Raw genomic sequence first — 14,359 nt, forward strand, 5'->3', positions numbered from 1 at the left:
TGTTAATTTGCAATGTTATAATATCCACATGTAAATGGATATCTATCTATCTATCTATCTATCTATCTATCTATCTATCTATCTATCTATCTATCTATCTATCTATCTATCTATCTAGTGGAAGTTTAAGTAGCTCTCTTTTTATCACATTTAGTGCTCACCTTCGTGGCAATTTCTTACATTTTTGTTTTGTAAATTGTGTAAAACCCCCCACTGCAAAACAGGTAGAAAATTCTTTTAATACAAGCACTTTACTGCAAACTGTGATCTACAGATGGCAGCAGTGTGCTTGGCTTGTATGTCATTACCAAAGAAGAAGATTGTACAGGATATATTCTGCACTATAAACGTGAGAACAGTATCTGGTGGTTTTGATTAATCTTTTTGTCATGTTGATGTAATTTCTATGGTTTAAAACTGAAATATCAATTAATCTAAATTGATTAATCTGTTTTTAAATAATCCCATATAAAAGATTTAATCGTTTGGGCACAAATCAATGGCTTACATATTGAACATATGTAAATAACCAGCTGCATAAAGTCGTGAATGTACGCCAGAAAGTTGATGAGCAACAAAGAGCTCAAACCGATTTATATGTGCTACTATATTAAGATTTGATTCTGTTATACATCTGATTAATTAAGCTAAAATTCAGCTAAACAAGTATTGAGATCAATAACTCAAACTTTTTTTCCCTCACTATCATGTGGAATATTCTCTCCAGGTAAACAGAAGTACAGCAGGGTACATTCAATTACTTTTCATGTTTCTTTTCTAATCTTTCATATGTGGTATCAGTGCATAGGTACTGATCAGACTATCAACTCCTACAGGTATTTTATGAATTGACAGTTTTGTCTAGGATCAGTTATTCTTAATTCATGTCATAATGTTTCAGAGGAATGGATAAAGTCATAACCTGTTTCAACAAGCGCCCAGATGCTTCGGTCCGTCTCATCTGTTTTCCCTGGGCAGGTGGAGGCTCTATTCATTATGCTCGCTGGGCAAAAACTCTCAACAACTCTATTGAAGGTAACTCCCCTACTAAAAACAAACAATCAAACAAATGTAATATCAATATTATTGCATTTTTTTTTACATTCATTGTATCAAGTACATTTATTTTTTAGCTTAATTTAATTGTTCATTTATTTTCAGTGTACTCAGTTCGACTACCAGGTAGAGAAGGGAGAGCCAAGGAGCCATTTTTTAAAAATATGCAGCAAATCATTGAAGAGGTCATGAGTGTGCTTCTTCCACATCTCAAAGAAAAGCCATTTGCACTCTTCGGACATAGGTTTGTGAAACCTCTGCTAAAGTAACGGGAATGACAGGTTTTAAAAAGTATATATAAATTTATATGGTTTTAAATTATATACACTACGGCCCAAAATACAGCAGAAGTTATATATTGTAAAATATATATGGTAAAATATTTGTACTATTTAAAATAACTGCTTTCTATTAGAATATATTTCAAAATGTAATTTATTCCTGTGATCAAAGCTTAATTTTCAGCATCATTACTCTAGCTTCAGTGCCACATGATCTCTTAGAAATCATTCTAATATGCTGATTTGCTGTCCAAATTTTTTTTTTTTTTTTTAATTATCAATTTTTAACAGTTGAGTACATTTTTTTCAGGATTCTTTGATGAATAGAAAGATCCAAAGATTAGCATTTATATGACATAAAAAGCTTTTGTAACTACTATTCAAAAGCTTAAAGTCAGTTTTATTTTTTGGGGGGGGGGGGGAAGAAAAGAAATTAATACTTTTATTTAGCAAGTATGCTTTAAATTGACCAAAAGAGATGATAAAGACATTAATAATGTTACAAAAGATCTTCTATGTCAGATAAATGCTGTTCTTCTGAACTTTCTACTCTTTCAAAGAAACCTGAAAAAATTCTACTCAGCTGTTTTCAATATAATAATAATAATCAATGTTTTTGAGCAGCAATCAGAATATTAGAATGATTTCTGAAGGATCATGTGACTGGAGTAATGATGCTACAAATTCAGCTTTAAAATCACAGGAATAAATTACATTTTCAAATATATTCAAATAGAAAACTGTTATTTTAAATAGTAAAAATATTTCAAAATTGTAGTTTTTGCTTTATTTTGGATCAAATAAATGCAGGCTTGGTGAGCAGAAGAGACTTCTTTAAAAAAACATTAAAAATCTTTTAACGGGTATTGTATACACTGATGTGTCAATATAACAGGCAAATGTATACCTTTTTATATAAATAAATAAATACCTGTTCATTTGCAACTTCCGCAGTTTTGGAGCTATGACCTGCTTTGCTTTTGCCGAGCATGTAAAGAAGGTCTACAACCTTGAGCCAATCCACGTGTTTCTCTCTGGAGCATCTGCACCCTATGTAAGTGTGATCTGTTCTGTATGTTGTCATATCTGTCAACTGTAAACAGCCAGAAGCATTTGTCACATGAAAACAAACACAGCCAGAAGCATTTGTCACATGAAAACAAACACAGAGTATGATCTTCCCACATATTTTACACAGTATCTTTAAATACCCCAAAAATGATGGACTACATATAAGTGGTATTTCCATCTTATGTGCTTTGGTTTATTTTTTTGCAAAGGTGAGATATTTTTGTTTATTAAAAAGAAAAAAAAGACTATACTTGTACATATAAATATATTCAAACATATAATGATTGACTTTTCTATAAGTCTGAAGCAAGACTGCAGGCACCAAGAAGAAGCAATCTGTCAGATCAAGAGTTTCTTGTGTGGGTGACTTCTATTGGAGGCACACCACCAGAGTTACTGGCCAATGCTGAGCTCGCCAAACTCTTCTTACCTGCATTGAAAGCAGACCTCTGTGTAGTGGACAACTATAGGTGGGTTCAGAAAAGAAACAGACTTCAGTGTCTTTCCTAGGATAAGAAAACCAATATATGTGGCATGAAACAAACTTGCATATAATACAATATGTCTGGCAGATGTAGCAGACCATCAACGCCCTTCCTGTCATGTCCAGTATCATGCTTTGATGGAAAAGAGGATGTACCCCATGACTTACAAGGTGACTCTGACAAATAAATAGTTCAATTTGAAATGGTTTCTTGTAAACCTAGAATAAACAAGCTTTTTTAGGTCATCATTTACAAGCTTTAATTTTATGTTTATGTATTGTGTCTGTTGTTTTACAGCTTGGAAGGACATGACAAGTGGTGACTTCACTGTGCAGATGCTTCCTGGATCTCATTTTTACTTGAAAGAAGAAGCAAATGAAAAATACATACTGGACCACATCACAAAACATCTTGAAACAGCAGAAATGGACTATCTATAGAAACTCTGTCTTTCATTTTAACTGCAAACATGATACGTTTATGATGTAACAACAAATGCATTATCCTAATTCATATCAACTGAGGGAACACATTTTCTTGTGACTGTTAGAAATATATCAGAATAGACACATAAGGTAAAACCAAGTAATGAATTTAAAAAAATAATTGTGTACTGAATTATTCATGACCTATTTTGACCAATAAACATTAATAGATGTATACAAATAATTTTAGAGGATAAAACATGATCAAGTAGCCTAATCATCTCCAAAGCTGTAAAATATATATAGCTAAACTAACTTTAATAAAACACACTGAATGGTTGAATGAAGGAGGGATTTTTTAAAAGAAATTTGTACATGTTAAAAGTGCTAACAATGGGCATTTGCCACAACATTTCTAATCTGTTTTGAGTGGTTTTTAAACGTTGCTGTGAGATTTCTAGGGTGTTTAAGGTGATCAACTTTAGACAAAGCCAAATTGGTCCCACCCCAAGTGATTTTCGGATTTGAAATGCGATTCAACAAAAGCATCAATTACGTCCAAGAGCTGAGAAGAGTGCTCATGGAGAGATGCCACGGTCAAATGATGAAACGTTTCAGTGAATGAGTAATTGTTGAGTGTTGCTATGCTGTATAAATTATTGAATGAGCTGTTGCGTCGCCCCGTTACCATGAGACCCTAACTGTGTTTACTGCTGGACTCACAACAGCCGACTGACAACACATCTGAAAGTTACATCAGTTTCGGTAAGTCAAATTAATGTTTTTGGTGGTTTACAAACTTTACATTTAACTACAGACTTATAAAACGCTGCTGTGTGACAAATCCTTTTATAAAAGTACAAATATTCAATGTAGCCTCTCAATTACGAGGTCATGAAATATATGGGAAATACAAGATAAAGAAAAGGAATAAGTAAAAGTAGATTATAGTATTTTCTCGAAATGTCACGTCAAAAATCCGAGTGCCATTGCTTGCTCTGTCATAATTATTTGTTTGCCTCTTATCATTCTGATTATTTATGCATCAAATACATTACTAAAAAATGTAATTCTTAATATAATGCTTCCTAAAATACAGAAAAGAGAAGTTTACATTACCAGAGTGAATTTAAGAAGCATTACTGATAGGTTGACTATATGTCCAATAATAATAATAATAATAAAAGATGTTTAATTAATATATTTGACGTCAGAGTGAATCAGAGTGATAAAACACAAACACAGCCTTAATTTCAAATCAGATGGTTAACCATTTCCCTGTTTACCAGAACTACTTTTTTGTCTTTAATTGACATTTTGTTTCTACCAGCAAACATGGCAACCCTAAGCTCGAAGCCAGGCTTGCGTTACAGTGTATCTGACTGGGCGACCAATAATAAACAGATATCAGACACTGCTGAGTACAAGCGCAATATTTCACATGACATACGCCAGGAAGGAAGAACTTTGCGTAATGAGACGACAAATAAGGTGATTATAAGGGTAGTTCGGGACTTGTTTGACAGGGTAAAGAGCGAGTACCACTAATTAACCAATCTTTTGTTGTTACTGTCATCCCATCAGACAAACTGGGATGAGTATGACAGCAGCCGGCGACTGAGTAACAAGATCAATGACGTCACGCACTGGAAGGAGAATCTGAACGCTTGCGCGCAGCAAGTAGATGCAGAAATGGACGCACTTACTCTGGTGAATGAGTCCATAAAAATATTTTTCCATCTCTTTGCGTTTTCTCAAAGCAACGGTATGCATTTTTTTTTACCTTGAAATATGCAGATATGAAATTCCTCTAAAAGAGCAGAAGGCTTTACAAATGAGCTTATCCACATTTTTCTTCCCTTAAGAGTGGGCGTGGCCACTTGTAAATTTGTAAAAAAAAAACACAGTCTGGCTTCCCTCTCATCTGCCTCCAGCTATTTTTAGCTGTACAAAACAGCTGGTTTTGCTTCTTGATATTTCAAATTGGCGTGTCTTACCCAAGCGGCAACCTCTAGCGCTCTCTATTGAAATCAACACGGAAGTGACTTAAACTGCAATTCATCGACTGGCCGCTAGAGACTGGCTGCAGAAGAGAGTCAATCCCATTGACTCCCCATGTTAAAATGCCCAACTTTACAGCAGAAAAAAGTATGTTTACAGCCTGGTACAAAAAAGTGGTTTTGGTCTATATAGCTAGTTTTGCCCTTCATGTCAACTGTGAGGGGGGTGAATTTTTTTTATAACTCATCCGTTTAAGTTATATTAAGCCTTAAAGTTCTGCATAATTAGGGCGTGGCCACTTGAGTGACGGGGATTGCCGCTGCTGTTACCACTGTCGCGCTAGGTGGGTGTGGTTTCAGCAACCAGCTCCACCCACGTCCCGCCTTTTTGCCCATTTTCAATTATCCTGAGTGACGTGCGATGGAGCGATTCCAGGATGGCGACGGCCGACTCCCGCCTACTATAGGCTTCAAAATCGCTCTTCAGAAACCTATGGGTGACGTCACGGACACTACGTCCATATTTTTTACAGTCTATGGTCTTACCATATTATTTAAATGTATTATCTTAATTATGAGCACACTGGTTTGTAATGCAAAAAGTCCCACCGTTTACTGCACTTTGTTATTGTTCTCGTTATTTCCCTATAAGTTAACGGATAATGAACCGGAAGTATCACCCATAGGCTTACTTTCGCTTTGAAGAAAAACGTCTGACAGTCACAGCAGTATGTTTACGATAGCAAAATAGGAATCAAAGACGCTAAAATACACAAACACTACATACAGTGGCTTTAAGTATCTGACAATCCTAAGTTAATTATAAAACACTGTAAAACATAACCCAATAATTATGGAAGCCCATTTCCACCACAAAATAAAATAAAATGGGTATTTAAAAAAATTCTGGGTGTACATATATATTACATAATTTCTCACAATTCTGAGAAAAAGACAATATTGCAAAATATAAACTCAGAATTTACTTTTTTCCCCTCACAAGTTCGAGTACATCTCACAATATAAGCTAAATATAAACCGCAACTTTTTCCAAATATTTCCCCTCACAAGTTCGAGTACATCTCACAATATAAGCTAAATATAAACCGCAACTTTTTTCCTGCACAGTTGCGACTTTATTTCTCACTATTTAGACTTCTCCTCTTAGAATTTTAAGAATTGTGAGGAAAAACCAAACAAAACTGCTACCAACAGATTCGTTCCTGGAAGTCAGGTTTTTCTGCCATTTTGAATTATATCCACAACCTACTTTTGCAAACTAATCCTAGTTTTTTTTGCCAGATCAGAACCGACCAACGCAGAAATGTTCTATGGAGTCTGATTATCAATAATAAAAAAGTAAAAAAAAAAAAAAAAAGTAAAAGGCGCCAAAATGTTCTAAATGTGGCCTATTGGTGGCGCTATAAGATGGAAAAAAACAAAAACATCTATAACTATGCAGCCATTTGTACAAGTGAAAATTTGTTTGCTGTGTCGTTGTCTATGAGGACATTCACGTATCTCCAAAACATGGTATCCATTGGCCAATAAAGTTTGAACACCAATTTAAAAAGGTTAACGAAGGCCAATCGGAACTAAACTTTGTGGTCTGTAAGAATTTTAAAAGAAATCAGCCACTTGTTGGCGCTAATGAGTTTTACGCCTCTAGTGTTTCACATATCAAAACAATATGCATATAATTTAATAGATCTCCTCATACTGAGCAACTTTGCCTGAAGAACCACTGCTGTCAATTAAATTGTTTATTAAATATTCTCAATTATATTAAAAAACTACTTTTGCAAACTAGTCCTAGGTTTTTCGCTTCACCTCAATAAAACCAGTGCAGTACAATTCTCGACTCTCTAGATCAATAATTATCAAACAATGTTGAATTTTAACCTTTGGGTAGCTATAACATGATCATTTAAATAAGGGATGTGGCCAAATATACCCAAAAGACTATAGCACAATTTTGAGTTCATATCTTGCAATTCTGTTTTTTCCCCGCCACTGAATATAATCACATCTCTTTTCTTCCAAGTTGCGACTTTATATCTCACAGTTCAGACTTATATTTTCTGAATTCTGAGAATTGTGAGGAAAAACCTCAGAAATGTAAGATATAAAGTCACAATTACCTTTTTTATTCCATGGGTGAAACGAGCCTCCATAAATCATCTTTGTGTTAATTACAACTTTAAAAAAACAATTTTTATAGTGAAAAAAATTTCACCTTAAATGTATTCATGAACCCATAAAACATTCCTAAGTCTAAGGAGGAGACGGAACGAGCCCTTGCTGCCACTGTTCTTCCTCTTGAAGTCACTGCGGAGTGCTTGAACCTCAGAGAAGGTCGTCGTGGTAAGGAGCTGGTCAGTGACCCTGTAGAAGCTGAACTGAAGAAGGAAGTAGAGGTGATTGATGGATCACAACGAGTCCTTCAGCAGTGCATCGATCAGGCCTTTGAACAGCTGTGGTAAGTACATTCAGATGGACATGAATTGGTTTGAACCATTAAATAGCAATCTGCTTTGTTTATTCTGGATGACAATGAAGCTTAAACAAAATATACATCATATCTCACTTGACTTTTACCTGTTGATATGATAAAGATTAAGTGGTTGATAATCTCGGCATATGTTCTTAGTCGCTTACAGGAAGCACGGCAACAACTAACAATTGACCTTCAGGATAAAGTAGAGGCCCTTGATGTGGACATGTCGTGCTTGTCTCTCACTATACGGTCACCTGAGATCTCCCTGAAGCCCAACCCCACAAGAGTGCCCCCCGGGTGAGCTTATGAGTGCATTTATCTATATATAATATTAATTTAACATCCAGAATATATTATAGGCCAAGTTTTGTGAAGGGACCCTATTTTAAACCAAATTTTATGACAATGTCAACCTTTTATGGTAATGAATGATATCTTTGAATTATGTTTGCAGTTCCACAACTCCTCAGCAGTGGGAGCAGTTCAGCCGATACAATATTACCCGAGCTAAAGAAGAGATGCAGGCCTCTGTGCAGATAAGAGAGAACAATAGCATCACAAGAGCGCAGGTGCCACAACTAGTGTATCGATTTAAAGTGAATCATTTAGTGTAGTAAAAAGCTTTTTAAAATATTTAAGGAACTTTTTTGAGATGTTCAAAATGACTTGCAGTTGAACACTGTAACAGGATTCAGTATGATATCCATTCACCATATACACCTTCTCTTTTAGGTGCAGAATGAGCTAGAGGCCCAAAGAATGGCAGTGGAGTTTGCTCTCCGTAAGCGAACTCACCGCGAGGAACAGGCCTATCATGAAATGCAGTGGCAGCTAAAAACTGTAAGGCTTCTTCTTTATTCTCCCCGTTTTGAAATATAATTATGGTGTTTTTGAATATCTAATAAAACTGTTAAAAATATTATTCCTCCACAAGGTGATCAAATGAGGTGTAAAAGTGTCATCCTGAAGGGTTCTATTTTGCTATATTGACCAGCTGACTGCAAAATATCCTCCTATTATATGACTTCCCACCAAAAAAATCAATACATGGACTTTGCTTTGGGTGTATGTTATTTGATTATGTGTGAAACAGACTGTGGACTGATACTAGCACAGTGGTTGTTAGGGACTATGTTAATTATTTTACCAAAATAAGAGGGATCATACAAAATGCATGTTATTTTTTATTCAGTACAATTACATACAGTCTACAAGAGAAAATAATAGCTGAATTTATAAAAATGACCCTTAATACGGTGTTGTTTTTTGTGATGTTGTTTATGAGTCCCTTGTCTGTCCTGAACAGTTAAACTGCCTGCTGTTCTTCAGTTTCAAATTCATTGTTTTTTCATTTTTGTGTATTTGAACCCTTTCCAACAATGACTGTGTGATTTTACTGTGAGGACAACTGAGGGACTCGTATGCAACTATCACAGAAGGTTCAAACACTCACTGATGCTCCAGAAGAAAACAGGATGTATTAATAGCCAGGTGTGTAAACTTTTGAACAGAATGAAAATGTGTACATTTTTCTTATTTTGCCTAAACATCATCTTTTTTTTTTTTTTTTACATTTAGTACTGCCCTTCAGAAGCTACATTTTTCCCAGAAGACAATAAGTTAAATTTACCCTGATCTTCAAATTCAAAAAGTTTTCACCTCCCAGCTCATAATGCATTGTGTTTCCTTCTGAAGCATCGGTGAGCATTTGAACCTTCTGTAATAGTTGCAAATGAGTCCCTCAGTTGTCCTCAGTGTGAAAAGATGGATCTCAAAATTATACAGTCATTGTTGAAAAGAGTTCAAATAAACAAAAATGCTGAAAGACCAAAGTATTTGTAGGACCTGAAGGATTTTTCTGAAGAACAGCGGGCAGTTTAACTGTTCAGGGCAAACAAGGGACTCATAAACTCTCATTAAACAAACAAACAAACAAACAAAAAAACAGCTGTGGATCATTCAGATAGCAACACAGTATTAAGAATCAAGTGTATGTAAACTTTTGAACAATCATTTTTATAAATTGAACTATTATTTTCTCATGTGGGCCATATGTAAACGTCTTTTATGTGAAATATCTTATTCAGGGCATTTTGTATGATCCCTCTTATTTTGGTCAAATAATTACCATTTTGGACATTCTGCAAGGTGTATGTAAACTTTTGACTTCAACCATATCTGAAACAAGAACGCGGCAATTGACCAATCAAAAGGTAGTATTCCACACTGCCATGTGGTAATGGATTTAATTGTAGTATGTGCACCAATATCTTTCAGACTCAAGAAGAGATTGCTGAGCTGGAGAAGGACATATGTGGCCTAGAGGAGGACATGCAGGCCAAGACGGCTCCTTTAAAGCTGGTCCACACCCGTCTAGAGAACAGGACCAAGAGGCCTGGCATGGACTTGTGCCGAGATGAGGTAAACTCTCCAACTAGTTTACTGGTAACTTGCATAAAAAGTGCTGTCACATTAGCAAAATGTAGTATTGCATTTAATATTGAAGGCAAAAAAGGTCTACGGTCTGTTGTCAGTTGTGTGAAGATGTATGCAACAGCTTTTCTTTGGTCAACGTCTTGAATCACAAGATGAACTTGAACCTATTTTTAACATTCGTAAACATAACATATGAAACAAAAACAAGTATGCAATATCAAGCAGCATAATGGATTGTTTTTAAAGCAACTGACACTCAAAACCTTGTACATTCAAGTTACAAGTAGCCACATAGACTCTTACGATAAAAATAAGTTGGATTAAAATTGGATTTTGCCAAACAACAATAAATGTAATGATGCCTTATGTCATCAGCAAACAAAGAGATGCATGACCTTTGTTTTAGTTGGTGTCATCCAGCGAAAAACAAACACAATCCATTTTAATCTGTTGTGTTTTGATTGGTTATCTCTTAACCCATTACTCTCAGGTGCAGTTTGGTTTGGTGGATGAGGCCAAGCAACTGGAAGCCACCATCCTAGCACTGAAACAGAAGCTAGCACAGGCCCAGTGAGTCCACTGTTTTAATTCAATTCCTTCTTCTACTATATATGAATAATGCAAATTCAAATAGAATCTGACCTGTGAGCACTTTTGATTGCCAGGCACTCTCTGCAGTCTCTGAAACAGCATGAAGCTCAAATGATAGAGGATCTGTCTCGTAAGCAGGATGCCCTGTCACTGGAGCAGCGCAACAGCCAGACCCGTCAGCGCCTGACTCTGGGGGTCCAGACTGAGGGTCTGGCTTCAGCTGTGGTGCCTCTCACCAACTCTAGTGGCAGACACAAACTGGAGCTCGCTTGAGTTGACATGCTGATTCTTACTACGTACTTAAAGGTATAGTTTACCCAAAAATGAAAATTCTATCATTAATTATTCACCCTCATGTTGTTCCGTAAGGCCTTTGTTCATCTTCAGAACACAAATGCAGTGTTCTGTAAACACAAAGAGATTTTTTATGAATTCCGAAAGCTTTCTGACCCTCCATAGACAGCAAGGGTCCTACCACGTTTAAGGTCTAGAAAGGTACCAAGAACATCAACAAAAGAGACCATGTGACATCAGTGGTTCATCCGTAATTTTATGAAGCTACGAGAATACTTTTTTTGCACAACAATTATTCAACAATTCTTCTCTTCACGTCAGGAAGGAGGAAAGCATGCACATGCGTCGTGGTACTGTCCAAAATGGTGCTAGGATGATGCACAGGAGAAGAACCGTTAAATAAAGTTGTTTTTTTTTTCGTATTTTTGCACAACAAAAAGTATTCTCGTAGCTTTATAAAATTACGGTTAAACCACTAATGTCTCATGGACTATTTTGTTGATGTTCTTGGTACCTTTCTGGACCTTGAACGTGGTAGGACCCTTGCTATCTATGGAGGGTCAGAGAGCTCTCGGATGTCATCACAAATATCTTAATTTGTGCTCTGAAGAAGAACAAAGGTCTTACGAGTTTGGAGTGACATGAGGGTAAGCAATTAAAGGTGCCATAGAATGCATTTATACAATATTTTAAATTGTTCTCTGATATCTACATAGAAGGTATATGGCATAGGAAAGGGCAAAAATTCTCCAGAAACGGTTTTACAGGTCCATTTACAACCCTAGGATTTGTCCCTAGAATAAAATGCTCTGTTATTGCCTTATTTGGAAGCTTCATGAATATTAATGAGCTCTGCTCTGATTGGCTGTTTCACAGAGCTGCTCATCTCTATAGCTGGCACATGGATAAAAATATATATTTAATTAGGAGCTCTCTCTGCTTTTAATAGGTGGTTTGTTGAATCTGCCGTTTTGAATCGCCGACATTTTACTCTCATTACTGTGATCGCATGTGCTCTGTGTAAAGTTATAATGAAGAGGGAGTGCTTACTTACCACACAAGTTCAGCTGCTTGTCAGTGATACTCGGGATCTGTAAATCATTCGCCATCATCAGTGCAGTTATTTCTCCATCATTCGCCATCATCAGTGCAGTCATCTCTCTGTTTATGTGGTAAGTGAAATCTTTTGTACTGCAATGTAACAGGCTAGCATTAAGCTAACGGTGTCCCTTCAGTGGCTTGCCTTATTTTACTGATGTACTGACGTTACTGATGATTGGGCGATGCAAATGTTGGAGGCGTAACTATTAACGATCGGGACTATTGCATAATAGTCGGTGTTATGTTGGAAATGACCTATTTTTCGGTGGTCCTTTGCAAACACTAGATTTATATAAGAAGGAGGAAACGATGGTGTTTGAGACTCATGGTATGCCATGTCCATGTACTGAACTGTTATTATTCAACTATGCCTAGGTAAACACAGTTTTTCATTCTATGGCACCTTTAATGACAGAATTTTAATTTTCATTGGGTAAACTACACCTTTAAGGAGATGCGTTGCATAGTGAAGTTTCATGAGCAAAATCCAGTCTTTCCTACAAGAATTTGCGTGATCGGGAGTTCCACATGAGGGCAGAAATGTTCCCCATGCAGATTTCTCTCATGTTCAGGTTGAAAGTGCTTGGTTTGAAAGTGACTGGTATGTGTGGTGCTTTATACATTTCAATGCTATTTACAATGGATTTTTTTTGTCCACAAAATTTCACTAATGTGACCACACCTTTAGTCTCAATAGATTTAAAGTAGTCATATCATGAAAATATAATTTTACTTCTTTTGAAATAAGTTGCAATCACAACTTAAAACTTCCTTCTGAATCCAATACAAGGTTGCCAGGTCTGCAAAACAAAAACTAGCTCAATGGCTGATCAAAACTGGCCCAAAATCGCAAAATCGAAACTCAAAATATGCCACTCCCATACATACACTAGTACCAGTCAAAAGTTTTTGGACAGTAAGATTTGTAATTTCTTTTTTTTTTAAGTCTCACCAAGACAATTTATTTGATCCAAAGTACAGCACTATTTTTACTAAATAGCTAATTTCTATTTGAATATATTTTAAAATGTAATTTAGTCCTGTGATTTCAAAGCTGAATTATTAGCATCATTACTCCAGTCACATGATCCTTCAGAAATCATTCTAATATTATGATATGCTGCTCAATAAAACATTTATTATTACTATATGTTAAAACATTGGAGTTGATTTTTTTCAGTTCAGAAGAAGACTAATGATCTGAAATAGAAATCTTTTGTAACATTATAAATGTTACCATCTTTCGATGCAGCCTCAGATAGTGCAGTTTAGTTATTTAGTTGTACACACAACTCTCTGACTCTTCGTCTTCTTCCTTGTCGAATTTCTGTGGCTCTACATACGTCATCCGGTATAATTGAAACGATTGGCTATGAGCTACGCACAGGCGCATTTGATAGACATTCGTAGCGCCCAATAAACGGCTCTGGGCATTCGTAAACCACGCCTCAAATACGAGAAAATGAACATGTGGTTCCCAGACCACGAATCATGACGTTGTCATGACGTTATCCAGGCTATTTGATCACAGGAATTAATTACATTTTACAATATATTCAAATAAATAAAAAAAAAACGTTATATTAGTTTGAAAAAATCAAAATGTCACTGTTTTTGCTGTAGATCAAATAAATGCAGGCTTGTTGAGCAGAAGAGACTTCTTTAAAAAACAATAAAATTATGAGCGCTTATCAGGATCAACTAAACGGTAGATTTTCAAAAATATGTGAAATATGTAAAGTTTGCAGCATAGACTCTTTAAATAGTCTGTTTGTGGGGACATTTCCACAAAATGACACAGGACAAAAAGAACGTAAGGTTTCCAGACCTTCTGCCATCAGTCTAAAGGTCTGGCTACGTGAGACTACACAAAACTCATCATCTAACATAGTTTTATCATGGGCAGAATATAAATTGGCTAAAATATTCAATACAAGCACTTCAGATACAATTCATGCAACAGGTCAAACTTTAAACCTATGGGAGGAGATAAAAAAACAACCCTTGGCAACATTTTAAAAGTATCCCAATTCCAAAGGAAAACTGTGGACTTGGCAACCCTGGTCCACGTTTTTGATGTCCGGTAAATGAACATATTGACACAGGACCATACACATTTATA

General features: G+C 35.8%; 2 protein-coding genes across 2 annotated transcripts; both read left to right on the plus strand.

Moving 5' to 3' along the window:
• The first annotated feature begins 355 nt into the window (after window positions 1-355).
• On the plus strand, window positions 356-3,661 carry olah (oleoyl-ACP hydrolase). The gene is made up of 7 exons (XM_073821329.1): window positions 356-727; window positions 902-1,035; window positions 1,162-1,300; window positions 2,292-2,391; window positions 2,709-2,878; window positions 2,981-3,063; window positions 3,191-3,661. The coding sequence occupies exons 1-7, from the start codon at window positions 708-710 to the stop codon at window positions 3,331-3,333; spliced, it is 789 nt and encodes a 262-aa protein (XP_073677430.1). The 5' UTR covers window positions 356-707; the 3' UTR covers window positions 3,334-3,661.
• Window positions 3,662-4,653: 992 nt separating this feature from the next.
• tekt2 (tektin 2 (testicular)) lies at window positions 4,654-11,115 on the plus strand. Its single transcript, XM_073821273.1, has 9 exons — window positions 4,654-4,809; window positions 4,903-5,028; window positions 7,592-7,797; window positions 7,969-8,112; window positions 8,270-8,384; window positions 8,548-8,655; window positions 10,093-10,236; window positions 10,742-10,821; window positions 10,917-11,115. The coding sequence occupies exons 1-9, from the start codon at window positions 4,654-4,656 to the stop codon at window positions 11,113-11,115; spliced, it is 1,278 nt and encodes a 425-aa protein (XP_073677374.1).
• Window positions 11,116-14,359: the final 3,244 nt, after the last annotated feature.

This window comes from Garra rufa, chromosome 17 (assembly GCF_049309525.1).
Source record: "Garra rufa chromosome 17, GarRuf1.0, whole genome shotgun sequence".
Lineage (NCBI taxonomy): Eukaryota > Metazoa > Chordata > Actinopteri > Cypriniformes > Cyprinidae > Garra > Garra rufa.